The sequence below is a fragment of the Mugil cephalus genome, chromosome 20, assembly GCF_022458985.1.
Source record: "Mugil cephalus isolate CIBA_MC_2020 chromosome 20, CIBA_Mcephalus_1.1, whole genome shotgun sequence".
Taxonomy (NCBI): domain Eukaryota; kingdom Metazoa; phylum Chordata; class Actinopteri; order Mugiliformes; family Mugilidae; genus Mugil; species Mugil cephalus.
In genome coordinates, this window is record NC_061789.1 from 4,472,749 (window position 1) to 4,500,654 (window position 27,906).

The 27,906-nt window shown below is 40.7% G+C and overlaps 4 protein-coding genes across 4 annotated transcripts; 2 read left to right on the plus strand and 2 right to left on the minus strand.

Annotated features, from left to right (window-relative positions):
* Positions 1-386: 386 nt before the first annotated feature.
* Positions 387-3,698, plus strand: rrp7a (ribosomal RNA processing 7 homolog A). Its single transcript, XM_047571783.1, has 7 exons — positions 387-472; positions 663-805; positions 2,440-2,565; positions 2,649-2,772; positions 2,892-2,989; positions 3,217-3,424; positions 3,521-3,698. The coding sequence occupies exons 1-7, from the start codon at positions 409-411 to the stop codon at positions 3,604-3,606; spliced, it is 849 nt and encodes a 282-aa protein (XP_047427739.1). The 5' UTR covers positions 387-408; the 3' UTR covers positions 3,607-3,698.
* Positions 3,171-10,069, minus strand: LOC124997789 (zona pellucida sperm-binding protein 4-like). The gene is made up of 13 exons (XM_047571784.1): positions 9,550-10,069; positions 9,333-9,471; positions 8,562-8,682; positions 8,343-8,477; positions 8,103-8,275; positions 6,939-7,018; positions 6,379-6,512; positions 6,126-6,309; positions 5,913-6,057; positions 5,131-5,200; positions 4,919-5,053; positions 3,900-4,028; positions 3,171-3,342 (listed from the first exon to the last, which is right to left on the minus strand). Exons 1-12 carry the CDS (start codon positions 9,732-9,734, stop codon positions 3,904-3,906), a joined length of 1,626 nt encoding a protein of 541 aa, XP_047427740.1. The 5' UTR covers positions 9,735-10,069; the 3' UTR covers positions 3,171-3,342; positions 3,900-3,903.
* A 381-nt stretch (positions 10,070-10,450) lies between these two features.
* Positions 10,451-17,257, plus strand: wbp2nl (WBP2 N-terminal like). The gene is made up of 8 exons (XM_047571782.1): positions 10,451-10,622; positions 11,327-11,435; positions 12,090-12,228; positions 12,322-12,414; positions 12,522-12,728; positions 12,956-13,078; positions 13,444-13,520; positions 16,041-17,257. The coding sequence occupies exons 1-8, from the start codon at positions 10,564-10,566 to the stop codon at positions 16,095-16,097; spliced, it is 864 nt and encodes a 287-aa protein (XP_047427738.1). The 5' UTR covers positions 10,451-10,563; the 3' UTR covers positions 16,098-17,257.
* Positions 17,258-17,389: 132 nt separating this feature from the next.
* LOC124997288 (heme-binding protein 1-like) lies at positions 17,390-27,633 on the minus strand. The gene is made up of 4 exons (XM_047570875.1): positions 26,702-27,633; positions 21,525-21,663; positions 19,945-20,125; positions 17,390-19,841 (listed from the first exon to the last, which is right to left on the minus strand). The coding sequence occupies exons 1-4, from the start codon at positions 26,777-26,779 to the stop codon at positions 19,664-19,666; spliced, it is 576 nt and encodes a 191-aa protein (XP_047426831.1). The 5' UTR covers positions 26,780-27,633; the 3' UTR covers positions 17,390-19,663.
* Between the last annotated feature and the right edge of the window lie 273 nt (positions 27,634-27,906).

Sequence of the window (27,906 nt, forward strand, 5' to 3'; positions counted from 1 at the left end):
AAAAACTTAACAATAAAGAATAAATGTGTTAACAAAAGTGTACAAAATTTGCATATACACAAATTTACAAGAAATCGAGACGAGTAAATATTCTATAAATAGGAAGAATAAATAGTTGCAATAATAATATGAAGTTATATATCACAGAAAAGAGTTGTACAGGTGAAAGATACAATACAAATATAATATTTTTTTTAGTCATGTTCTACTCATTAACATATATATATATATATTTTACATAATATGCGTCTGATTATGGACAAAGATTTATATCATAACAACACACACTCTTCGTACGAGAGAAAATTATATATACTTTATATTATTATATACTTCCGGGTTGATTTGGAATGAACCAATCAAAATGCAGTATACTAACTACTTCCGGTTTGTTAGGGCCACACAAAGATGGCGCCGTCCAAGAAGAAACACGCCACAAGCCAGCCCTGTATTATTCCTGGAGGATTTGCGGGTATTTGTTGATACAATTAAAAATACTATTTTATTTTTTATTTCTGATATGATATCTCCGATATCTTTTCATTTAGTTCAGGTGTTTTTATATATATCTATACATATATATATATAATTATATGCTCCTCTTCGCCTGCCGCTAATTATATATTCTGATGTGTTGTCTATTTCTCTGCCTTTGTTCGCAGTGTTGTCTATACAGTTCAGTCCCGACAGTGTTGCACGACACTCGCTGTACGTGAAAGAGCACAAAGTACGAGCAGAGAAGACCTCCGGCAGACCTCTGGACCGGACTCTGTTTGTGCTCAACATCCCTCCATACTGCTCAGAGGTACATGCTACAGTCTCACACTTGCCAGTTCATTAGGTACACTAGTGAAAACAAACTATTAACAGCAGTGCTACTCTAAATGCTTTCACCGTGAAGTTTATGGTGTTTAGCAGCGGTTTGAAATAACAGAGGCAAATGTTGATTCAAGTTTGTTTTCATTGACTGCGCTGCGGTTTGTTGTACTGTTGTGTTGTGTTGACACATGTGTTGACACATGTTCCTATGTTCCATATTTTTTTTGACACCGATGGGCGAAATAACAGGCACTCTGAATTGTTTAACCAGTTTTAACAGCACCACAGACTACATCCTCCAAACTGATCATCCATTTCACGGGTGTCAAACATACGGTCCGCAGCTCAAAAGCGGCCCGCCAGAGAGTGTGATCTGGCCCTGACACTGCAACGTGCGAAAATGACATAGAAGACTGCAATTTTTCAGTGGAAAATAGCTGTTAGCCCTAATTTGTTTTACTGAGAGACCCAACACTGAGATGGTAGTAATGTGCCCCAGAAAGTTCATTAAATGAGAACATTCTCCTCATTTACTTGTTGTTCTTTGCACTAAACTAATATTTGAAGTTGTCGTTACTCCTGTTTCATTATGCTGTTATATTACTGGTCAGTCTCGCTTTAGATCAAATTGGGCTGAACGTGGTCCCCAAACTAAAATGAGTCTGATCCAGTCAAATCACCACCTCTCTGACTGTTTCAATATAAACTGGACATTATAAATATATAATTTATTGCGGGACTGTTACGTTTGAATATATGTGTTTTCACTAGTGTTCCTAATATACTGGCCAGTGAATGTAACCTCAATCATAACTTTACTTCACGGTCCGTGCTTTCTTTTGATTATGAGAATTTTAATGTTTATGTTAAGAGCTGCTTTTTACACTGCACGTTTTATTTTACATTTTGTGTTCATGTGTTCGACCAATCATTTTACACTTATTTCACTAACCTCCTGAGACCAGAGCTTTTATTTGCAATGCATTTTTAATTTCTCCAAGGTATTTGGGATCAGTAGGACCTATAAAAACTAAGCATCATCTTTTAAACAGGAAGTAGTACTTTTGGAGAAAAAAAAAACAATATGTCGACACTGGTATTATTTCATTATTTATATTGTCACCAATGTGTGACTAAACATAAAACAGTTCATTTTAATACCTGAACATGACTGAGCAAAAACAGAACAATGAAGTCCCAACGTCTTCATATGAGTCCTTGCTAATTAGCGACATTGCTATCGATAGAATTTGTTAAATGTGTGCGTTATATCAAACTAGAAACGTTAGTTAACATAAATAAAGAAGTTTTAACCTTTGCTACCACTAGATGGCAGACTACATCACGCAATAATGAGGTCAATCGGTTTAAATGAAGGTGAATAAGCTGCAATAAAACCTAAAACTTCATGTCCCCATATGAGGACGCAGGGTCTGAGGAAGTTAAAGGTTTCTCTTGTGTAGGAAAGTATCATCCAGTTGAATTATTGTCTTTGATGCAGTTTCAACATAAACTGAACAACAGTCCTGAAGGAGGATTCATTGTCACTAGAATTCATCTGTTTTCACTAGTGTACACAATAAATACTTATAGTAACCGTTGTTATTCATCTCTGTGCAGGTTGATGTCAAACAGCTGTTCTCACAGTTCGGTGATGTTCAGTCGGTGGAGCTCAGAGATCATCCAGGTTCCTCCCATGAGTCTGGACCCAGACTCTCCAAGTTCTTCAGACCAGCTGAAAAACAGGTCGGCACACACACACACCTGCATTTCCTTCTTCACCTGCGATATATTTTCTCACCTGTTGCGTCTCTGTTCGTCTCCTCCAGGGATTCAAAGTCGGCTACATCGTGTTTAAAAAACCCTCCAGTTTACCGGCGGTTAAATCGCACCCACATGACGTTCCTCTGGTCATCAGCACGAAGCAGCATCCAGTGAAAACAGGAGTAGAGAGTGAGTCTTTATTTTACGTCATGGATGTTTTCGGCTCCTTCGTACGCCCTTCTAAAATGTTTCAGTGTCATCCGAACCTTTAAATCACCCGTTTGACACGTTCATGTCGTCGTCCCCAGAATGGATCCAGCAGTACACGGAGTCTTTCATTCAGCCGGAAAAACTGCAGCAAATAGTCGACTCTTTCATGGAAGACTATGACAAGCGTAAGCAGCAGGTAAGAACGGAAGTGTTTCTCAGTTTTTACATCCTCAAATCTAAAGTTGAGAGATCTCTGTATCGGCTGAGTGGTGTGTGACACTCAACATAACTGTGTCAATAATTAGTTCCATTCAAATGAATTTAGTTTGTTTACTCTGACTTGCTTTGGAGACATTTAAAAAGAGACAAGAGTTAAATATGAGGTCATTCCTTTTATTTATTTATTTGTTTTCTTGGAAACAGGAAGAAGAGCGTCAGAAAGCGGAGGCCAACCAGCAGCAGGAGGACGAGGAGGGCTGGGTGAAAGTCACCAGAGGACATAAAGGGGCTAAGGCCCGCCCCCACAGCGAGGCAGCCAATCAGAGGGCACTACAGAAAGAGATGAGGAAGAAGAAGAGGAAGGAGCTGATGAACTTCTACACCTGGCAGCACAGGAACACGCAGAAAGAACGTGAGTTACCAAATAAAACCTAAACCTATAGAGAGAATAAAAATAAATAAATAAGATTTCAGGCTCTAAGCTATATTTTCTATTTTTTTTTTCCAGATATTGCTGAACTAAGGAAAAAGTTTGAAGAGGATAAACAGAGAATAGCTCTACTGAGGGCGCAGAGAAAGTTCAGACCATACTGAGTCTACATTTATTTTTCCTTTGCTCATTTAACTTCTTTTTTTTTATGTCATAACGCTGAAGGTTTATATAAATAAACTATTATCCTAATGGAGTTTTTCTGATTATTTAATCACCAATAAGACGCTGGATACGTTTTAAATTACTGATGTGGAGGAAGAAAGTCACATTTGGTACCCAAATCATACATTTCACTGAATCACATTCCTTGTGAAATAATGAAATGTTAACACCTAATGGGGAAACAGAAAAATAACAAACATTTAATGTAGATTACATTCGTAGGATATCGTACACGTTTAACTTGCAGCGTCACACGTTTGCTGCACGTCCGTCCTCCGACACCTCGACCATATGATGAAGATCAGGAGCAGGAGCAGGGCGGTGGAGACACCAGCGAGGACGTACACCGTCACCTGGAACACTGAGGACGAAACCGATTCACCAGACTCAGTTCAGCAGTGAAGAGGAAATTAACTGAACGTGTAGTACAACATCTCCTTGATGTGAAAACATTTTAGGTAAGACGTTAACTTTCTCTGACACCCACTACTGAATTTATGAAAATGCTGAAGGGGAGATTTCACAGTTTCTGTTTGATATGTCTAGACCTCATTAGACCAGGTCCAGATCAAAAACCACTGTACCTAGACTTCTCAAATCTGGACTAGATCAATCTAGAGACCCTGGAGATTCATTATAACACAGTCTCTGATTTGTGAAACTGCAATAAAGGCACATTTCATGTGTATGTAATAAATAAAATAAATGTGCCATTTACACAAATAGAATAAAGGTTTCACTAGTCAGACACTGTTACACTGAATCTCCAGGGTCTCTGGATGAATCCAGTCCAGATTTGAGAAGTCTAGGTAACACTGGTTTTTGTCTTTTGTCTACGTGCAAAATAAAACTGTGAAATGTGCCTTTAGTGCATTTTCAAAAGCAGAACAAAGGTTTCTTAAATCAGAGACTGTTATAATCAGTGTTTCGTCTCTGTAGATTGATCCAGTCCGGATTTCAGAAGTCTAGGTAACACTGGTTTTTGATCTGGACCTGGTCTAATGAGGTCTAGATGTATCAAACAGAAACAGTGAAATCTCCCTTTTAGCATTTTCACAAATAAAAGTTTCACAAATACAATAGTAGGTCTCAGACAAAGTTAACATCTTACCTAAAATGTTTTCACATCAAGAAGTGTCACAAAAAAAACAGTTGAACTGCACGTTCAGTTAATTTTTGGTCAAGCAGAAGCCGATTTGCTCCCAGTTTGTGCACATGATCATATTTTTTTTAGCGTTTATCTGGACTCACTCGTGTTCTGTCTCTGACACGGACCGTCCTCTGGTTCCGTGTTATTCTGGGACGTCTTCAGCGGCCCTACAAAGACCAGCTGAGCCGGGTGGGACTCGGATATGGCCTCTCTCCTCTGCCTCTCGCCCTCGGATGCTGCGGGAGGAGAGCGGACGGATTTAAGACACGTGGAGGAACATGGACGGCGAGGAACTGTGGCAGGACCCACTCACACACGAGGCTGCAGCGCTGAGAACAGTCGATGTCGTCGGTGCAGATTTCCACCCAACAGTAGAAGTACATCTGAGACGGGGAGACAAGGGTAATACACACGTCTGGGTTAGTAAAAGATGCTCACTAACAGAAAAATTAGGCACAGGAAGTGATGGTGAATGCATTTTAATATAAGAGCTCTGCATAAAATGTTCAATCTGAGTGGAAATGGTGCCAGAATTATGCAAACTACTACTAATAATGTTAATAATAATATGCTTCCAGAGAGAGTCCAGGAGATGTTTCAGGTCAGGTCAGCTAAGAGAGATGTGCATGTTCAATAAAAAAAAAACAAAGACAAGAACTAATGCAAAACAAAGATGTAAAAAAAAAAAAAAAAACAGTAAAAGGTTTAAATTTAATGTTTAAATTTAATGTATTTGGAAACATTTTCCAAAATTAAATTATGTAATTCACTTAATAGATTTAAAAATGATTAAAAATCAATATAAAACCACATTATGAACAAAGGGGCACTGGGAAATATTGTGAGCATATGTTTCTGGCTGTTTTCATAATTTTTTCTTCCTTATGACGGGTAAATAAACTGAAATAAATAAATAAAAAATATTAATTTCAGTTCAAATGGTTTAGTCGTACAAGAAAGAGCCTCCACATGAGAACTTGAATCAGCAGCTGTTATTTTAAATAAATGCTCATGTCACAAAGCTGAGACTCTTATTATATTAGAATGCCTTATTCTACCTAATTTACTGGCACACGAGCTCACGTCAACACTTACCTCCTCCACACTTGGATGACCTGTCTCAGGGTTCAAGAAGGCGAAGGTCTTGACGTCAAACCTCCTGGTCTGTGAGTGGGTGCTGGTCTTCCCACGGTCGTCCACGGGGACAGAGCTCCTCATGTCATCCAGAGGGTTGGGACATCTGTGCAGGGAGGACGTTTCCTGCTGCGTTAAAAGCGTCGTTTTAAGATGATCACCGCCGACTCTTACCCGTCGTAGAGGAGCGTCCACACCGACCGACGAGACGCGGGGAAGGCGAAGCAGTCCCGTACGCGCAGGGACAGCGAAGGGTCCGGGGACGGCTGCACCAGGGAGACCTCCACGTTCACGGCCTGACCGAGCAGCAGCGTCACAGGAAGCTGGTCCTCGGGAACGAACGATTTGAAGGATGAATCTAAATGAAGAAAGTCACTGATCCGTCATTCTAGCACTCGTAAGACAAAGTGCTCCACCTTTACTGTACCTGTGGCTATTCTCATCTGAACTTTAATGGTTCCCTGTGCAACCACGGGCGGTGGATCGGTGACAGCAAACCACGACCTCAACTCAGCGGCTTGTTTTAGATCCGATGCCTCGTATTCACACTCGACCTGGAGACTAAAACGGTAAAATAGTTATGAGCCGCCAACAAACTTTAACATTCCTCTGGATCATATATGGAACAGCAGCAGGTTTTTAAACCAATCAGGGATAAAGACACGAGCTGTGTTTGAGTAAATGCTGCATGAAATATGTAAATTTCTTCTGATTTCATTGATAAAAGTCATTACAGGATTGAAGCAACACATTTTCAAAAACAAAAAACTCAGGTGAACCCAACAACTTCTTATTTTTTAACTGTGTTCCAGCTTTGATTCCTCAACAAAACCAGTTAGAGTGATTCTTGGCTTTCAGAAGTGACACAGATCATGCATGAGCTCCAAAATGTTCAGGAGCAGCATTGAATTTACTTTGGTTACGTCCTAAAGAGGCGTTTCCTTACAGAAAGGCTGGAACGATGAGACGTGAGAGACGAGAACAAACCTAAATGGAAAGTGTTTGCTTCTACTCTTGGGGCTCCACTCCTCCACGTCCACCTCATAGATCAACATGTCTCCATCTGCCTGAAATCCACACAGAGAAAAACAGGATCCAATAAATTATATACGTCACCTTATCTGAGAGACTCACCAGCAGATTCACGGTAAATGATGAGCATCTTTTGAAAATTATTACTTTGGCTGTAAAGAACGTAATCACACGAAATTGGTTGAAATCTGATCCACCTACAGATAATTGGCTAAGAATTATTAAGGAAATTGACTTTACATGGGAAGATGGGAAAAGAGTGGCTGCATGTCGCCAGTAGCTCTGTGATGTTTACCTTCTTAGGTTATTCTTGTGTGTTGTTGGTTGTTTTCTGTCCAACTTGTTTTTATTTTTCTGTGCCTTGAACCAATCAACATGGTTTTTGGTCGTTTTTGTCTTTTTGTCTTTTTACCCTGGACTTTATGATTTTGGCTGTGGAGCGTCCGTTGTGTCCATTGCTGTGTCCCAGAGATCAGCTGCTAGCGCTGTCTGCTAGGCCTGAGACTCCTGCTGATGGGGAACGTGAGGTCTTTGGCAGCAGGATGGACGGACTGTGTGCGTTTGATGGGATCCAGAGGGAGTGTGTCATGAGAAGAGCTGGGTTCACATGGACCACAGTACATCTGTGCCTGGTTTTGGGGCTTTACGGGCGGATACGCTCCGTTCGAGTTTACATCCCTCCCTCAAAGGACAAGGAAACACCATGCGACACGATCCATGCCACTGTTGCTATGCAACTGGCCAAACCACCGCATCACCTTGGATACCGTTTTGATAACTACGTTTGTACATATTGTACTTTATTTTAATCTAATCTTATTTTATCCTTCTTGTGGTTGTTAAGAGTGTTTACTTTTATGTGCAGCTACACTACGTTCCTTCGTGGATCATTAAAGTCTGTCAAAGTTTCTTGTGGGGTAGAGTGATATGTACAGGGCCTTTCAGCATTAACTTGATTGGGCAGTTTATTTCTCTTCTTTGACATCTATTCTGTACGTTTTTGGCCGGAGCAGTCGTCCACAGGTTGTGTGATCTGGATATCAGGAGTTTAATGTGGACTCGTGCAATATTATATAACCCAAGCATCAAAAAAAGAAACGTCAAAGTTGCGATAAGCACCTTCATCTTTGCACCACAGTCTGCGGCTCCTATCTTGAAGACGGCCGTGTCTGCGGTCGTGACGGCCGGCAAACAATGAGGCTGATCCTTGATTATGAGGTTTCCAGGATCAATGGGCGGCTGCGTGTCCGTAGCGTGAACCGTGAACACAAAGTGTCCGTCCAGAGAGCAGGCTGCACACAACGACAACAAGTTTTAGATCAGCGACAAATTAACACCTTCTCTGGGTGCCGCTCTTACCGTTGAGCTTGTAGAAGCAGGATGAATCCTCAGAATCAAAGCAGCACCCGAGTTTGATGCAGGCCTCTCTGTAAATGCTTTTGTCTCCACAATCTACTCGCAGATCTCTTTCCGTGTCACAGTTTCCAGGGGATGCTGGAGTAGAAGAAGTTAAATCAACGTGCGAAGACCACAAAGGCCACTTTCACAGCGTCAGTGACCTTGTTGAGCTCTACTCACGTGTCGGCTCCGAGTCGGTCTTGACGCTGCGTCTCTTTATCAGGGGACAGCTGATATTTAACTTGGTCCACCGATCCTCTCCGGTCAGCTGGACTTGCAGAGGGATCACCACTTTGCTTCCCTGAGGATCAGTCAGAATAAACTTTTACTTGCATGAAATTTAACCCATTTTCTTTTTTAATCGGCCTATTTTTTTTTGTAGAAAAAAATAAAAAATGTCCTCATATGTGGACACATGGATTATTTCACTGTACAATAACATAAAATCACCAATGCGTAACGAATTATAAAACTATTTATTTTAATATCTGAACATGGCTGTGCAAAACCAGGAGTGCAAACATGAAGTCCCAACGTCCTCAAATGAGTACTTGCTAATTATCGTAGCCTGTTACCATTCTGTCAATACAAAATATGTCAATAAGCATAAACAAGTTTAAGAACAAAATCTGATGAGGCTGAAATCGTATTACTCTCCATTATCACTAGATGACAGACTAAAGCGTCCACTTATGAGGACAACAGGTCAAAATGAAGCAGAATAAGCTGCAACAAACCTAAAACTTAATGTCGCCATGCGAGGACACAGGATCTCAGGAGGTTAAATGTGTAATAAAATAAAATGTGTCCTTTTTTTTCTACTACACTGAGAGGACATGTTGGGCAAGTAAAATCTTAAAATGAACTGCAGTGGCTCCCTATAAAATTCCTATTCCTCCTTTTTAGTCAACCTCAAACTCGTTTTAAAGTCTCATCTGAGTCTCGCCTCACCTGAATGTGAGAATAGCAGCTGTCATATCTGCTGTAAAACGCGAAGCTCCGGTCCTCCTTTCCGCTTTTCCTCACCCCACATGTCCCCTCAGACTGAGACACAGGGACTCGAGCTCCTGACAAATCTGGGAAACACACGCTATTATTAATTAAGAGTGTTTGGATACAACCTTCCTATCATCCTAAGAGGTAAAACCATCTCACCTGTTACATGCACATTGCGTTCACCTGCGGACCGAACACGGCTTTGATCCCGCGGCTGGAGCAGGTGACCGTGGGCACCGCGAGCCGTGGCCTCCGCTCAGGTGTCTTCCTCCTCTGGACGCACAAACATCTCCGAGCCACGGTTGTAAAAAGTAAAGCAACTACACAAAGTTTTGCACAATAATAATAATAATTCATCTTCTTACAGTTTGGCTAATTTTCACTCCACAAACATCCACTTTTTCCCCCCAAAAGACGCGTGGAACGGATCACGTGACCCCTGCTAATTAGTGTTAATTAGTTTGAAGCCTGTCGCGTCCTCAGTCGTGTAGTAAAATAAGAAATGTGCACCTGTGTTTAAAGGGGGACAGGGCGGGCTGCTAATTAATAAAAAGGTCATCGTTTAAATAATAAATAAAGGACACAGGGTGCATGTGGGGCTCTGTGTATCCTCGGGGGAGGGTATTAAATGAAATCATTGCGTAACTCAAAAGTCTTGCCACCCCCAATCTCCCCGTGGCGATGCTTGCACACATTCAGCTATTACATAAGCAAATTTAAACCTTTATTCATTTATGCCATGGCAGCGTCTGTTCAGCCCGTCAGGCTTTGAGAAAAACCTCCTGTCTTGTTACATCTGTGTTCAATACGAAAAATTCACGACCTACTTTAATTTGGAGCTAATTTTATGAGCAGTTTGTTGTAATATTCACCAAATACACATAAATATTCACCACACACGAGAGATTGTTAACTCTCTGAATTAACTTAACCAAATTAGCTTCCCGTTGATTTCAAATTATGTATTAAATGATGCTTTTAAGGGGCAGGAGGCAGCTGTTGTCATCGGCTTTCACGCCTGTGTTGTGGTCCACGGTCACGTGGTAGATCACGAGCTGTCACGTGGTTGTGGCGTAATGCGCCTGACGTTTCCGGGATTTCCGTCAGTCTGTAGCATTAGCATTAGCCACAGGCAGCAGCAGCAGCAGCAACAGCAACAGGAGAGCAGAAGACGTCTCTTTAAAACATGGCTCTGAATCGGAATCATTCCCAAAACGGCGGAGTTTTGATAAACAACGGTGAAACGTAAGTGTGTCTCTTTTTACGTCGTAGCGACGCTAATCTGTTTGTTTACTTTCTAGTTTCCAGTGCGTAGTCAAAGCGCAGCTAGCTACCTGACACATTTCGTAATAGCTTAATTCCCTGTGTCATATTTTTAACGTTATCGGAAAACAAGAAAAAACTATTTTTTTTTTTAGTAAACACGTTGGTGTTTTTATTGGTTTTGTAACAGTAACTACAAAAAAATCACTTAGGTATGTAGCGTTATGGTATTAAGCTAGCGATATTTTGTTATTTACTCATTTTCGCTATTTCACAGTGTTTTAACTTTTAACCACTTGCTGTTTTTGTGTATATAAAACAAAATATAGCAATGCCCACTCCATTTATAGCCTCCTCTAAACGTGTTTACAAGATCGCTAACCTGTAACGTTAGCCCGATTATCAAAACAGGAAGTGATTTGGATTCAGTGTTGTTGTTAAAACTATGTCACTATGTCACTAATGTGACATATTTTGTGATATTATATCCTGCTCAGTGTGTATTACAAAATGCCACACAGTATAAGCAATAATGAGTATCAGCCTGTATCGTAGCAGCTAGCATATGTTATAGAGATATACATTTTTTTTTTTACCCTTTTCTTTGACTGATTCCTCTGTGTCTCTGATGCTACTTGATACCAGATCTACCACCGGATAAATAAAGTATCTGCGTTTGTTTTCAGTGTTGTGAGGGAGTGCAAGAATGTGGAGCTCTCATTCAGCGACGTCTCCTGCAAGACGGATCTTCTGAGGGGGACTAAGAAGGGCACCATTTACCTCACACCATACAGGGTACATTAAAATACATTTACAGCCCTGTTCTCACCGGATTAATTTTACCTGGGATGTCCCGTGATTCTACGTCTACGTTTCACGTGGGATAAACAAACTGTGTTTTTACTCAGATTCACATTCCACAGTTATGGCTCTGCTACTTTCCATCTCACTCCACAGTCACTTCCCAGGGAAGAAATTACCAACAACCTGGTGATATTTAAATCAAACCCACCTTCACTGATGAAAGCTTTAATGGATGATTTAATGATTTCATCCATCTAAATGAATGAATACTTCAGCGATACCTCAACTTTGCTCCCTAACGTCTGTCCAAACTTTTAATTATAGCACATTCTTCATAATTCTTAAGAGAGAAGATGCAGAAAAAAGCTGTAAAAGTCAAAAAAAAAAAAAGAAAAAACTCAAGAGATGTCAATTACCCTTAGATTAGTATTGTCAGAGGATCTCCATGTTACAAGGTAGTAATATGTGGTGTAATTTTTACTTTACAAATCACAGATGTAGTTGATTTGCATGGAATTAAGATCAGAGAAGACCAGAAGCCCCCAGATAAAACTAGTCCAGTGCGAAGAGGGCTTAACATGCTTTCTTTGCAGTGTCTGTTTTGAATGTGAACTGTGTATTTATGTATCTCCCGTTTCCGCTCAGTTGCTGTTTGTGTCCAGTAACACCAAGGATTGCCTGGGTTCCGCCATGTTCCCCTATTACCTGATGAAGGGCTGCAGCATTGAGCAACCGGTGTTTGGAGCCAACTACATTAAAGGGACGGTGTCAGCTGAACCTGGTGGTAGGTGGCTGTGGTTTAATCCGTGACACAGTTTGTAATATTGGTTTTATAATATTAACTGAGTTTTTTTTTGTTTGTTTTTTTTTAAATCAGGCGGCTGGGAGGGTCAGGCTCATTTTAAGATGACATTCACCAGTGGAGGAGCGATAGAGGTGGGACAGCAACTCTTCAAACTGGCCACAAATGGTTTGTACACAGTTAAATACTTACTTAAAAAAGGAAAAATGTGTCAAAATGTGTTAAAAAGGATAAAAAAAGAAGGATTAAAGATTAAAGTCCCTTTTGTTTTGTAGCATCCCGGGCTGCTCCGGCTCAGAACGGAGCCCCCTCTTACGGCTACCCCTCACCTGGTGTGATGAACGGCTACGGGCCCCCTGCACATGGTCCTCCCCCCGCGTATCCTTACCCACCCGCTGCCCAGCCGAACGGATACTACCAGGGGCCTCCTCCTCCTCCTGCTGCTGCCAACATGGGCTACCCCTACCCCACAGCAGCTGCAGGTACAGGATTCAGTCATTTAGGAGAAACTGTTTCTTTCATATTCTCATTTGATAAGTGTATTGCAACATGTGTGTTTTATGCACCTTTGTCGTCCTGGTCATCATTTTGATTTTACTCCCTTTTTTTAAATCTGTGATATAATTAAATGTCCAAACAGGCTCTAACCTCTTCTGACCTTGATTTTTTTTTTTTTTTTTTTTCTGTCTGTCGGCCATCTGTGTTCCAGGAATGTACCCAGCTGGTTTCGACTACATGGCCCCACCTCCCCCGTACCCTGGGCCGCCTCAGAGCTGGGCCGCCCCCCCCCAGAACTGGACTGCAGCGGCAGCACCACCATCAGCACCTCCAGGTCTGTTTGTCTGTCGCTCTCTATTTTTCCTCTCTGTGTCACCGCACCCGTCACATCAGATCTGTCTGCCTCGAAATGAATCACACCACCCAAAAAAAAAAAAAAAAAAAAAAGAGGGTGCGGATGCCTCCTTTGCTACACATCAGATTGACAAAGGATAGACGATCCTCCCTCCCTGTGACATACCCGTTTTATTTTCCTGTCAACCTGTGGATTTTAATGAGTCTCACCCTGAAAATGCTTTAAGTTTGAGGAGCCTGAGTTTGATGCCACTTGTGCTTCATATGACTTAGGAGCTTTAGCACCTGTTCCTAAAATGTTCTCCGCTGCTGTTTGTCTTTATTTCCTTGTCTCTGTGTGCTCAGGTAACGCCAAGGCGGCCGAAGCAGCAGGCAGCGCATATTATAATCCCAGCAATCCACACAATGTCTACATGCCCATGGTAAGATGCTCCTTCTTCTTCTTCTTTCCCTGAGCGGCAGCGTTAACGCAGACTCTGGTGTTCCAGTGATAACAGGAGTTAAAACCCAGTCAGAGTAAAAAAAAAAAGCCTCAATCAGAAGAGACTGGAGGAATTTTCAGGCAGATTGAGGTGGTGTAAATGAGGGAGGCAGTGACGCATCATCAGGGCTTAAAGTATTCACCGTGCCGGATCTCCGGCGTGTGGTGTTTGGTCAACATTTAGAGAGAAAGAAAAAAAACTTGTTGATGTGGGATATTATCAGGTTCCAGCAGTCGATTGTGTTCATCTACCAATGGAATGAGAGTAAAGCAGCTTCTCTCTACGAACTAACATCAGTGACCAATCAGAAGTAGCTGCAGCTGATGCTGCATTCAAGATAACTTGGGGAAAAAATGACCTCTGAGTTGTCAAACTCGCAAATTACTGCTTCCAAAATAAAAAGTAAATAGTTGCTGCACATATTTTAATGTTGAGCAAACGGTGACAATATACCAAACTTGTTTTTTCTCCTCCGAGTTATAACTATAATATTGGAAGTTTGAAATTTCCGAGTTGGAATAAAGAATTTCCGAGTTTAATGAAGGCATCAGAATATTAAGAAGAATAGTAAAGAATAGTCAAAAAAATAAAAAATAAATAAATGTTAGGATGTAAATCTTGCATTTTAGAGTTTGAATATGATCTACAGTTGTTTTTGTATGAAGTGAAACTGAATTAAAAGGTTAAGTTGTTAATCAAATAATTCCTCAGATGGATTAGTTTTCTTTACTTGAGCAGGTTCAGATGTGTTTGAGCCCAGGAATGAAACCCCTGGAGCTGAGCAGCAGTTTGCAACACAAAGCAGCGTGTAGTCGTTTTAAACTCAATAACAATGAAAACCGTCAACTTAACCGGTTTTGAACTGACAAATACTTATTTTACCATCAAACCCATGAGCTTAATTATATTTAATTGCATATTTCTATTAACGTTTATCTGCCTTTGTCGTTGCTGCAGCTTTACGGTTTTTCTGTCGCTCATCAAAGTTGTTATGATCTGTACCTAGAAAGGATTTAAGTGTTTTCATAGATTTTTTTTTGGTAAAATATCAAAACCTTCCTGAAGTACCTTCATTCTTGCGAGGAACATGTCTGACTCAACTACATTTCTCAATTTTAGTATTTGGCCCAATGCAGTTTGTAATTGAACAGCCCTGGTGTAACGGCACAGACGCTGTAAAAGAACCTGATTGTGAAGTGTAGAAAGTCTGTAACCACAGAAACCGGCACATTTTCCGTTCCTGAAAAACAAAACAAGAAACGAGAACAGTGCCAGTGTTTAGATTCAGTTCAGTTTTGATTGTTGGTTGGTTTTCAGAAGCTGGGAGGGAGTTGTGGCCTCATCAGTTGTGTTTCAGATACAAACATTCTGCACTTATAGACTATAAAACTAAACCACGTACGTGTTCATTAAGAGTTAGATAGGTCAATAATGCAGCTGCACTTTCAGTTACACAACACTGAAGTCGATTCAAACTCAACCTTATGCTAATTATTGACAGAAAATATCAAGCCCCATCTGTCTCTGTTAGGTCTGATTACATCTTAACCCTTGTGATGAAAGTTTTTATTTTATTTTTTCTTGAAAATGTAACAAGACGTTTATTATTTAGTGGTGAATCTGTGCAGAAAGTAACCTCTTAAAATAACCTCTGTGTTCAGTAGGAGAACATCGGCTCCTAACAGCCGTGTAAACACTTGATCCGCTGGTTTCTCTGCGGTTGGAATAAATCCAGTGTTTCTGAGCGTGTTGGGTAAACATCAGGTGACGAGTTTCCAGGAGGAGGTTGCAAAACAACCAGTTGATCAAACAAGTGTTTTAAGAAGGAAGTTGCAAAGATCAACTGACTGGAGACGATGTTGAAAACCTGGCTCCATCTTGGTCGTCTCCTTCTGTTCACTCAGTTTAGTTTTGTCAATAAAGTTGGGGAAGAAAAAAAAAAACTCTTCTTCTTCTTCTCCTGTTATATTTCTGGCAGGTTTGATGCTCCATAGGCACCAAACCACTTTGTTTTGGGTCATATAAATACATATATCTTAATAAATCACTTAATTTAGCCTCCATATTTAAATATATTTAAACTACTATGTCTGTGATGTCAGTAGCAGCATAACCAGCTACCGTAATGATTGTAGTCTGCGCGCATTGATTTTTTTTTATCATTCATAAAAAGCTAAAATTGGGGACATTTTCAGGGACAGCTTTAGCCAGAGGACAGGTCGTCTAAATTGGGGACTGTCCCCAAAAATCGGGGAGGTCTGGTCTCCCTAAAAAACACGGCACCGCAACGTTCTGGACAATGTACAATCAAATACACCGGTGTGCCGGTATATCAAAAATTCATCATAATGTAAAAAAAAATAAAATACCGTATAGCACTAAGTTCCTTAATTAAGCTGAAGAAGATGTTGTCCGTTAGCTGTGTTGACTTTTTCTTTCTTGTCTTTCACTCCCGTGCAGGAGCGGCCTCCACCATACGCACCTTTTCCAAACTCTCCCGACAAGAAAACCAACTGAGACTCATCCACTTCTTCCGTGACACTCCTCCGGTTCCTTCCTTTCTGTCCTTAATATATTCTAGAGTGAGGAGTAATGTCGGTGGTTTGCCTACACTTAATGTAGAACACAGAAAAGCAAATGCAAGTGAGAGGAAGGCTCAAAGACGTGATGATATTTCGGGTACCGGAACAGAACAATCACACCATTTAAAAAAACTGTTTATCCCTATTACGCAAAGTCACTTAAAGCATTTGACTTTTTCTAAAACTCATTATTCATTATTAACATTGTCAGTGATGGGCTTCATTTGAATTCCTCGATGGGAGCTGAAAGAAGATGGAGGGAATACAGAGAATGTATTTTTTGAGACGGGTTTATTACCAAAAGATTTTGTAGCGATTTATCGATTGCAGTTCCTAATAGTTATTAACACCAACTCCTCCTATTATAAATAGTTAAGTATTTTTGCAGTATCATTGTAAGTACAGTGCGTGTTTCCTATATAGTTTATTAGTCGTTTTTTTTTCATATTTACAGTGATTTTCAAATAATATCAAGGCCTTCACCAATGACTAATGTGAAGTATTACTTTTTAATCTTCATTTCACACTTATAATAATAATTTAATAACTATTGATGCTTGGGTGTAGAAGAAGGAGAAAGGATCTGTGTTAGGTTTTAAAAAGAGAGAGATCAGGAAGATTAAACAAAAAAAAAAGTGTATGTATGTGCAATATTTCAACCTGACCTAATAAGGTTGACCAGCTGAATGACCCCTGCTAGCTTCTATTGTATTCATGTATGCAAAGCCCAGCTGAAACCAGAACTCTACTCCTTCAGTAATTACTCTCGTGTGGGGTTACGGGGTTGATTTATTGGAGGCCCATCCGCGTTTTATTTTTCCCTTTTTCTCGCTGTCGAAACTTTCCAATGCAAACCATTTATTCCACATTTAAAGAAGGTTGTTTGACAGCGTCCCCGTCTCGATAAGCTAACGGATGAGTTGTCAGAGTTTTCCCACCGCTGTGGTGGATTTTAAAGGGGGACGGGGACGTGGTTAAGTTTGCGCGTTTTGATTAAGTGTCTGTATATTAATAGCTCTTTTGCAGTTCTTATTTCTTTCACTGATATTTGTTGATTAAAATCTAATAAATGTGTCATTTATTAAAAGTTGAAAATGGTTTCATCCTCTTTTTAATGTTTAATCTTGATTTTTATTTAATTACTCGGATTCAAGCCTTAAAAGTAAAGATATATTTATTTTGATTGTCACAAATGCAGAAATGAGACAAGAAGAACTATCCACACTCTTAACTGAATAATATTTTTATTATATTATGAAACACTGTCAATATACTGTATGCACTCGTATTACATAAAACCACACTGTACAGGCGTTACACGGATTCAGAAGCCTCTGTAAATAAATAATGGCGTTGGCATGCATTAAAACACAACACATCACGACAAAGATCATAACGACACCAGTAACTAGCGGGCTACGTCCCACCCACCGATTCATTAAGACTAATTCTACTTTATGGCTCAATTCCTGATTCTTTCCGGTCCCTTATTCAGGAGAGGGAAGTGTGCTTTTTACTAGTAACATCGATCTAATGTTAAGTCTATACATTTCCCTGTAGTCGTCACTAGATTGTAAACTAGGCTAAAGATGTGCAAAGCCCTACAGTGTGTTCATTAAGGAGCTCTACGGGACTTTACGTACCTCCAAGGACAAACATGTAAATCTAAAATGAATGAAAAGATTCATTTACATTTAAATGCAGATTTAATGTGACATTATTCATGTCCGAGTTTCATGTCTGTTAAGATAGTGGAAGTGGCTCATTGGGTTAATAAACCACATCTTGTATCTAGTGTCACAGCCACGCCAGAAAAATATCAACACATCAGTATTGCTATTGCTAACTTATGAAGGGAAATTCTTTTGTTATGATAAGATAATTTTCACATTTAATGTGATTTACAACACAACATGCTTCATATTATAACAGATCTTATACCAGAGTGTTAAGTAGTGTTAAGTACAAAAGCTTCTTGTTATGGCTGAGTATCTGCGAAGCGTGAGGCCAGTGTGGTTTGCAGTTCCATGAACGGCCACTAGAGGCTGGCGCCAAAAGAGTCGATCCCCATAGAAGACCCTGAAAAGGCCACACCCCCTTAAGGGTGAACACTAAGGAGAAGTCGCCAAAATGCCGAAGAGTTGCTGCGTTCAAAGAACAATCTGAAAGATAAAACTTTGAAATCTACTCTGCTCTCCTCAAGAGAGAGATAAAAACCAAAGACAATTATGGCTTCAGGCTATAAAACGGGTGGACAAAGGTGGAAAGTCGTGGGAATCTGATAGTCAACGTGTACTTTAAACAGTTACGTGTCAAACCTAACATTAGCTAAAGTCAGTCCTCACAGTTACTGTTAGGTGTTTTTTTTTAAAAGAGTTAACTTTTGTGAGTGTTGCATTCTGTAATTATGTCATGATTCATTAATTTTATATTATGGAATGATTATGGATTGATGACACATGTCACACATTACCCAGAGATTCAATGAGGTCAGAGTAAATATCCGGGTAAGACACCTCCAGCCACTGAGTGGAGTTGTTAATCCATTTCTTGGTCAGTAGACCATGACATACGTTTTTTCTACGTAACATCGCCGTTAGTCGCTCAGCAACAACGTTATTTACTGTATGTGACTGCCTGACTAACATTAGCCATTTTGTCCATTTTACTGCTGACGAATGCTAGCAAATTAAAATAAACACTGACTACGGGGGAGATTCGTATTTACCGCCAGTGGTTTATTTTCGCCCAAATGGGGGCGTGGCCTAATTTGCTACTGTCATCTATTGTAGATTGATGTAGCGCCACCATTTTGATTAAGTTCTGATTAAGTGACGTTTTTCAGCCGCTACAGAGAAACAAATTCCCTTTCCGCAACAAAAAATGTACGATTGGGAAAAGTTGTCTGGTTTCCTGACCTCCATGTTAAAATGTACAACTTTACACCACAAATAAGACCCCCTGTGACCCTATAGCTAATGTCTCCATTCATGCTAACTGTACTGGAGATTTTTTATATATATTTTTTATATATCTCACCTGTCTAAATTATATCAAGGCTCAAAGCTATGAATAACCGACTTTTCATCACCCGCCGGCCTTAACTCCTTTCATTCATGGTTAAATAAGCTAGGTCAGGCGCTAACAAGATGGCGGCGGTCAGAAACATCACACTAGGCTTCAAAACCACTCGTTAGGCTTCATCTGGACTGGTCAGTGGTTATAATGTCATAAGTTAAGGTGGAAACTTCTTAATATAGTGTAAAAACCCCAATATTGTGACAATAAAAGTATGTTATAATGATCTGTTCTTATTTTTCTGGCGTGGCAGTAACACTATTCCGCAGTTTTTTTGTGTCTCAGAAGTTTGGTCTTGAAAGGACAACATGCTACCCCACTGTTGTTGAACTCTTAATTTCGTCCCATTGCTTGAGCACCTATCTTGAGTTAATTAAGGTTGAAATGAGACGTTAGCATGAGATCTGACCACATGACGTGGTCCTACGGCTCCTCCTGTAGAAACCACACCTCGTTTCTGCGTCCGTAAGGCTTGAGTGGCGGGTCGTAGCTGCAGCAGAAGTACTGCTTACGCTGAAAGGGGGCCGTCTCACCCAGAGTACGCGTCAAACGCAAGGCCTCTGCTCGGTACTCGGTCTCCCCTGCGAAGCCTCCAAACTGCCTGTGAATTAAAAATAAATAAATAAATAAATAAAAAGATGGGAAAAATCGATTTTTTTGCCAGCTGGAATATTTTAAAAAAAGCAATTTAAGATGATACGCACAGGGCATAGACTGTCATGCCAGGCCGCTCTTCAATCTTGACGGTGCTGTCGGTGGGATTAGGGGGGCTTTGCTGGTAGTTGGAGGGAACCTTGATGGCGACCACCAAGCGGCGAGACAAAACGCCGTCGTTCCGAGGGTACACTGTGATGATGAGGGGAGCTGCTGTACCCATGGCCTCGCCTTCGGAAGATAAAGCGTTGGTCAGAAAGTGTGTTTTAAAAAGCAGAACCATAGAGGAGAAAACTCCCTAAAGCGAAAGTACCCACATCTAAAGGTCAGGACTCATGTTTTTTTTATTTTGTTCAGTACATAACACCCTTATGTAAATAGTTTTTATCCACTAGCAATAAAAAAAAAAAAGCAGGATATGCAAATCACACTTCTAACAGTAAGTTAAAGGATGATTCAGCACTCAGGCACTGAACAATATTTTGTTCATTCAAAATGAGGTTGAAAATTAGAGGCTTACACTAATCCCGTAATATTTATTTGTTCAGTTTTGAGGCTTTTCTTAAACTTGTTAGACCTGACGTTTATTTGGGTGACAATGGTCAAAGGCTGCTATTTATACCCAAATCCTTACCTCGTAGTGTAGCTCCAATACAGGACTTATATTCAGGGGACCTGAGTCCAAGTGTGTTTGAAGTCCAAAATCATATTATTTATTTTTAGACATCAAATTCTCAGCTTTATGGTTTTCAATTTGATTGGGCTGAGCCAACAAAAGTAAGTTTAAGAAAAGATCGTAGTTTGTGTTTAAATAAAACTGTTGCCCACAAAAACGAGAAGAATAATTAGAATAAGCTAGGTGTTAGGTGGAGTCAGGCATTAACAAGATGGTGGCGGTCAGAAACACCACATTGAGCTTCAAAACCACTCCTTAGGCTTCTTCTGGACTGGTAATAGATGGTCAGTGGTTATAATGTGATAAGTTAAAGTGGAAACAAACAACATAGTTTAGGAACTACAATATAAAGATCATAGTCACAAACTCCTGGATGCTGATAGAATTTACACAAAGAACAGAAAAAGACTATTACTGGAAATTATCTGATACACCAAATAGTTGTTAACCTCTGATATCACATCCTATCCTGTCACTCTTGGGACTCACCTATGAGAATCTCACTTTTTTAATAGAAAGCAGAACAGAACAGAGCCTGTTTTTGAACACTCAGTATATATAACAATGTACAACCCCTCTGTGATGTCACACGCGGGTTTCCCGAAGAGCAGTTTTGAAGCTCAATGTGGCATCTCTGGTCGTGACCATCTTGGCAGTGCCTGATTGTTGACTAATTTAAACATGTTGGGAAGCTAGCAACCTGTGAGGGCATCACTTGTACCTTTTAACATGCATAAGTTTAAGATTTGATATCAGTTAAACAGTTGAGTTATATTAAAAAATAACCACACATTAAGCTGTCATGGACGGTGAACTAAGCTAAACGTGGTTCTTTATGCTTATCGAGTTGTTTTTGGAGCCTCAAGTGGCCACTAGAGGAACTGCAGTTTTTGTCACTTCCCACTTTCTGCTTGGTTAAATTTAATTATGAATCGTGAGCATATTATCCAATACCTTGTTCATTACTCCCACCGATGTACATGAGCAACTTCCTCATCAGCTCCCCCGTCACTTGGTCGAAGGCTCGCCCCTCAGAGGACACGACAGCATATTTGGCAGCGTCGTACCGTCGCACCTCGAAGCTGACGCTGTCCTAGAGAACAGAGAGAAATTATAAGGGATCAGCTGACCACCGCTACACGCTGTTGCTTCTTTTTCTGGAAATGAGAGGTTAAGTTCAGACGTGATTCACCTCTGACACACTGATGTTGACAATCTGCTCCCAAAGGACGAAGGCCTTGAACTGGCGAGGTTTACACTTCAGTGCGTGTGTTTGTGTGTGTGTGTGTGTGTGCGACTGCACACATCTGGTCATATGCAAACTGGGAAGCTGCAGATGAAATATATTTACGCTGATTAGATTTCATTTCTTCTTCTGCTCTGCGGAGTTCAGTCGGCTTACAGAGAATAATGGGCTAGAGATGCATGGTCTTACATAACAGCACATAGGGAAAAACACACACACAGAGCTCTCCCCCACCCACGGACACACAATGTTAACGTGATGCAACAGTTTTGAGTTGAATATGATTAAGTAGGGTTAATGTGGAGCACGGTCATTCAGCTGTGCTGGGGAGCTGTAACTTTAATTGGTTTTGAAGGATCGCCGCAGAGACTGTGATGCAGGTTTTTAGACAGAAACACGATTATACTGTGTACTATTTTACAACACACGGGTCTCTGTATATTTGTGCAACAGGTTTGTTTTGTTGTTTGGAATTTATCTGCATAACACCAGCTTTTTTTTTTTCGCTGTAAAACCTTAGGTGCATTGTTTTGCAGATGACACTATATTATGTATCTACGCTATTTTCAGCACGACGCCAAACAGAATATTCTCCTTCCTGTGTGGGCTTCTTAATTTTGTTCTCTCTGCCCCGAAGGAATGTTAAATTCTAAAAATATCGTGCGCATAATTTTCTTCTTTCTTGAGGACTGAATTCATGGTCCATTTCCAAATGTCTGGGTGCCAAATTGTCCTCCAGTTGTTATCATTTATTATATAACCCACATTTAAAACTCAATACATACGAAGATAATGCTATGTTATCATGTTTTTTTAATATGCAAGTTGTGCTGTCTATACAATACAGTGTAAGTTCAGGTGCAGTTTTTCCCCTGATCGTGTGTTGCCATTGTAAACTGAAGTCGCCATCTTGGAAAATGTAATGGTTACCATTCACGTTCGGTTTGGAAACATATGCCTGTGAATATGTTTAAGTGTATTGTTCTGATAATACCGTGTGTTATGTATATTATTAAATGTATTTGGATTACCACCGATCGCAGCAAATGTTAGCGTTAGCATGTACATGCATTTTTCAATGAATATTAGCCAGAAGCTAACGCATCTTTGTATAAAGGTGTTTTCTGTCTATAAAATCAATCAGTATATTTTGTTTGCTAGTTTTACAGTGTTTCTTGAGTAAAGAAAGAAAAGTAAGAAAAGTGGATTAGCCTCAGGTTTGGTTAAGTTAGTTCTAGGTCATTTCAGTTATGATAAAGGTAGCTAAGTAAAACATGCTAACACTAAGAGCTTTACTGAGAAGCAACGTTAGCCATATAATACCATAGTGTCCAACGTCCACAAATATTCTGTTTATTGTTTTCTTGTTATTTATTGTTAGAATTGAAATAGTTACTGTTGGCTGTAACTATGGCAAAACAACAACGTCCACAAACTTACCTGATAGACCTCCAGAACGTAACTTAAGAAGTAACTTGTCAAAAGACTTAGCATAGCATAAATTAATATTACCTGACACTAAATGTGAACTACAACTCCAGGTTTCTGCGTCTGGATTCCCGTTGTTCCTTGTTATGCAGCAATCCATTTACTTCTCTTTTCTTATAGATATCTGTAAAAATATATTTACGACTGCTTTTCAGATCTGTTGGTTCAGTCAATCACACAACAGCTCTTCGCCTTTTTTAAAAAGAATTTAACAAATTAGACATTATTAAAGTCTATGATTCAAACTAATGCTGCTAATCTCCATGATCAACTGTCCCTTTTTGCCGCTCAGTGGCTGTAACCATGGAGACTTTTGTATGGATTGAGTTCTCGGTCCACTTTCAAAATCTCAGGGCATCAAATTGTCCTCGAATTGTTACCATTTATTATATAACTCGCCCACATCCGGAGATAAAGACATGTTATCATGAAGCTTTAACTTGTGACAGGTACCCGAGCTCCTGCCTAGTAATTACATGGCCTTTTGCTCTTTATGTCTTGTCAGTGGGAGCACCGTTAATGTGGTGTATGGGTGGAAGGGCCTGACTTTGTGATAGTGCAATTAATTAGTCTATCTCGTGTCCGATGGTGCGTGTTTAATTGCCGTCTTATGCTCATACAGTATAATTACTTTGTGCCTGAGCAGAGGAGCATTATCATTATCTTTTGAATCTATATTCTGTGTTGAGTAGCAGACTTTCAAACCAAGTTTCTCCTACTGTACATATCGCTGTCATCCTGCCAGGCAACTCCTCTGGATTCTGTGTCAGTTTTAATTAAGAGTGTTGGGTGTCAGAGTCAGGCTCCACAGATCATGTGGCCAGCTCTGATTTCAGTACCTGCTATTTAAACAACCGTCGAGATTTAATCAGCCTCCACCTTTGACTCTTTAAGACCGTTTACTTCACAGAGAGCCAACGTTGTGATCTCAGATACTACATTTGGATCATTAGTATGAACGATCAGTCACGTTTGTCGGCTTCGGTCGATAGTTGCGTAGCGGTGTTGTATCAGAAAACACGCTCCAGACGTATCTGTGGGGTAATTGTGTCATTTGATTCCCTGCTCGTTGGGGTCCCTCGGGCAGGAAGTCCTCTTTGTCTCCGTCTGCTTTTGTCTCTGCTTTTTCAATGGACAAACACACAATCCGCTTTCAGAAGAGCACGTGCCAACCACAACTATATGCGGCTGTGTGCACATTTACAGTTGGATCAACAGGGCATCAGAGAAGGACCTGGAAATCTCTGTCAGGCATGAGACTGTTTTTTGTTTTTCCAAAGTGCTCCTGCATTAAACATAAGTTAAATACACTCGAACACACTATGTACACAGAAACATACCAAGGTGTGGGTGGTTGGTTGGTGTGTGGTCTTGTTTTTTATCAAATTGTAGGGACCGAACTCTTGTGGAATACAAAAATTTTAGGGTCCCACAACATTCCTGTTAAGACTTAAAGGATACAATTAGATAAGAGTTAGAGTACAGGGCTAGGGAATGCATTGTGTCAATAGAAGACCTTTCAGTGACCTGTTCAGTCCATGTTTTAGGGCATAGGACACAATTAGATTGTGGTTAGGGCATGCATTGTGTCAACGAAAGGCCCAAAATGCTAATGGTGTGGGGCCATTCTTTCAACTTTTTGAGGATTAAAACTGTTAAGACTTGGATTTCGGGTAGAGATTACAGCTAAGTGTTAGGGAAGGTATTGCGTCAGTGGACCATACCAAAGCTGTGGGGACACTGTTCCAAGACCACTAGACCTACTGAGCATTAAGAACCTGTAAAGACTTATTTTTTAGGGTAAAGACGTGAACACAGCAATTGAACTGAACTGGCGCCGGTTAGAGAGAGTTGGCATAGTCCCGATTACAGACTGGTCCCTGGACCGGCTTGGACACAGTACCCACAGGCTAGACTACCTTATAATGATTATATAGACAAGTAGTTCACCTGATGCATCTCCACTTGTAATTCGATTACTTTCTGATTTCCATTTTTTTTTTTTTTCTGAAAAATTATGACAGATCACAAAACGTGTGCAAGAACTTTGTCTGGATCGTCCGTATACCAGTTCGTACTGAATACCGGTATTTTTTTCGATTATGATGTGAGTTTTTAATATACCGATATACTGGTGTATTAGATTACACAGTGTTCAGAACGCTGCGCTGTGAGACACTGTTTCAGACCGGTCCATAGAATCCGTAGGTGTTCCAGTTTTTTTCATTTCATCTTGATAACATTTATTTATTTATTTTCCATCCCCGAGCTATCTGATTTCCCACATCAACAGGCAGTGCTAACACGTTCACCTGTTTTACTACTAGTGTGGGATTATTCTTCAATATTTACTCATCATCACAGTAAAATAGTCCTTCCTTAGACAATCTACTGTATTCATTATGATTAATGATAATAATTCGTATTATTAACGAAAAAATTACAATGATACCGTCAGAATTTTGAAAAATACCGTGATATACATTTTTGATCATACGCCCAGCTCTAGCCATGGCTAAATCCAAACCAATACTGTATCACTTTTTGAGGATTAAACCCCGTTAAGAACTGATTTTATGGTAGATGTTGCAATTAGATACTAGTAAGAGTAAGGGGTGGGGTAAGTTTGTACGTCATTTTGAAGAAATCATTTTGAAGCCAAACTTTCGCAGATTGTAGAGCCTTGTGGGGCCCATCTTGCTGGGTAAGGGGTTAGTAGATGCGTTGTGTCAATGGAAAGTCCTTTCTAAGATAGAGTTTGTGTGTGTGTGCATGTGTGAGTGGGTTTGACATGGAAAGGTCGTGCCCTTCCTCCTCCGCGGCTCAGTTTTCTGTGTCACCAGTGATGCTCCGTGTATCGGAGTGCGCACACAATCCATATCCGAGCTCACTGGCCAACCGCAAACACATCTGATCAGCTTCCTCTTCCACGGCAGGGTCAATTATCTTGTCCACTGCAGTTTCACATACACATAGACACACGCGCGCACGCATCCACGGTTACGCACAATAACCAGGGCGACCTGTGCCCTTTAGTCTAATGTGGAGGTGCTACTCTTTAAGGTTATGCATCACCGTCTTTATTAACGCCTTGTTGATTGAATAACGACCTCGGGCTGATTTCCCTACATTGACCGTGGATCACCAGGCATCCTCATAGGTCACATGAAATAATAATTAAAAAAAGTTCCCTAATTAGATTTCAGCATCAAATATTAATGCAACGAGAAAACAGTGCGCAGTTGGAGAGCTGCAAGATCCATCTGTGCGTAATCGCAGATGCGCAAGAGAGGAAAGCCGCAGAAAGAAAGAGATAAAGAAAGACGCGCAAATTGAGGGAAACTGAGGGAAGGTGCCAGCGGCATGAATGTGTTTCTGTCAAGTCTCCGTGTCTTACCTTCGTCTCGGTGCTGAGCAGTTTATATTCGGTCTCCTCGGTGTTTCCGAAGAGCGAATTCTTGATCATGCCAAACATGTCGCTTCGCCCGGGGTCACCTCTCCTCTCTCCTCGCTTGTCCTCCTCTTTCCTCCCTTTACTTGTCTTTTATATTTAAGCAAACAACTTGCTCTTACTCACCTCCTGGCAGCCCCCCTATTTCACTTCAAATCTCAACTCCTGGAGAATAATAATAATAATAAAAAAAATCTCGACCAAGAAGACGTAGTGAAATCCAGATGATCCAAAGAAGTGCGCGCACTTTTTAGTCCAGAGCTCCTCGGCTGTTATCTTTTTCTTCTTCTTCTTCTTTTCGGGAGCAGATGTTGAAGATGCGGACTCCTCGCCCCCCTTTGCCAAACCAAGGAATGACCAAACCAGCCTCCACTCTGACGGATTGAGTGTCCCCGCCCTCTTCTTTTCCTCCTCTCTTCTAACCGGCTTGGCGCTCACTTATATCACCGCCTTTCTCTCATCCGAGTTCACCTAAACTCACCACACACGAGGAGTCATCCAGATGCGCATTAGCCCCAGATTCTGTCCAGGTCTGAGTGACATATACATGCAAAACTACTTGCATAACAAGCGTCTCAGTCTGCAGGGAGTCACCTCCTCCAGATCTGACCACCGGAAAAAAAAAAAGTAACCTTCGGTGCCAGTCTGCTTTTGTTGGGATTTCTCTCTCATCCTGTTTGTCATGTCTGTCTCAACCAGAAGGCACAGCGCGGTGGGGTGCCGGCAAGCACATTTACATGTTGAATTTTTGTGCAGTATACACTTTGACACAAGCCACTGGTTTGTCAGTATTCATCGGTGTTTGGTTTCCTGGGCGAGTGCGTTCGTTTGGAGGCAGCACACTGGTGCACGTCTTACTCCCCGCCAGTGTCACTGTGAGTTGCTTTGCTTTAGGGTTAGTCTATTTAAATTCACTCTAAAGGCGATGTTAGTCACCGCTGGAGAGTAAAAGAAGGGAGGAGGGGAGGGAGGGTTTAGTGAGGAAAACAAAAGTGGACGCTGGACAGGAAAGCTGAGGTGGTGTATCAGGAGCAGAGGGCACATTAAAGCTGCCCATGCACGCTCAAATTATTGTTTACCACTCTCTAGGGCTTCTTTGTGGCTACTTTTTAACTTTCAGGGTTTTTTTTAATAGTAGATAATTATGCCTT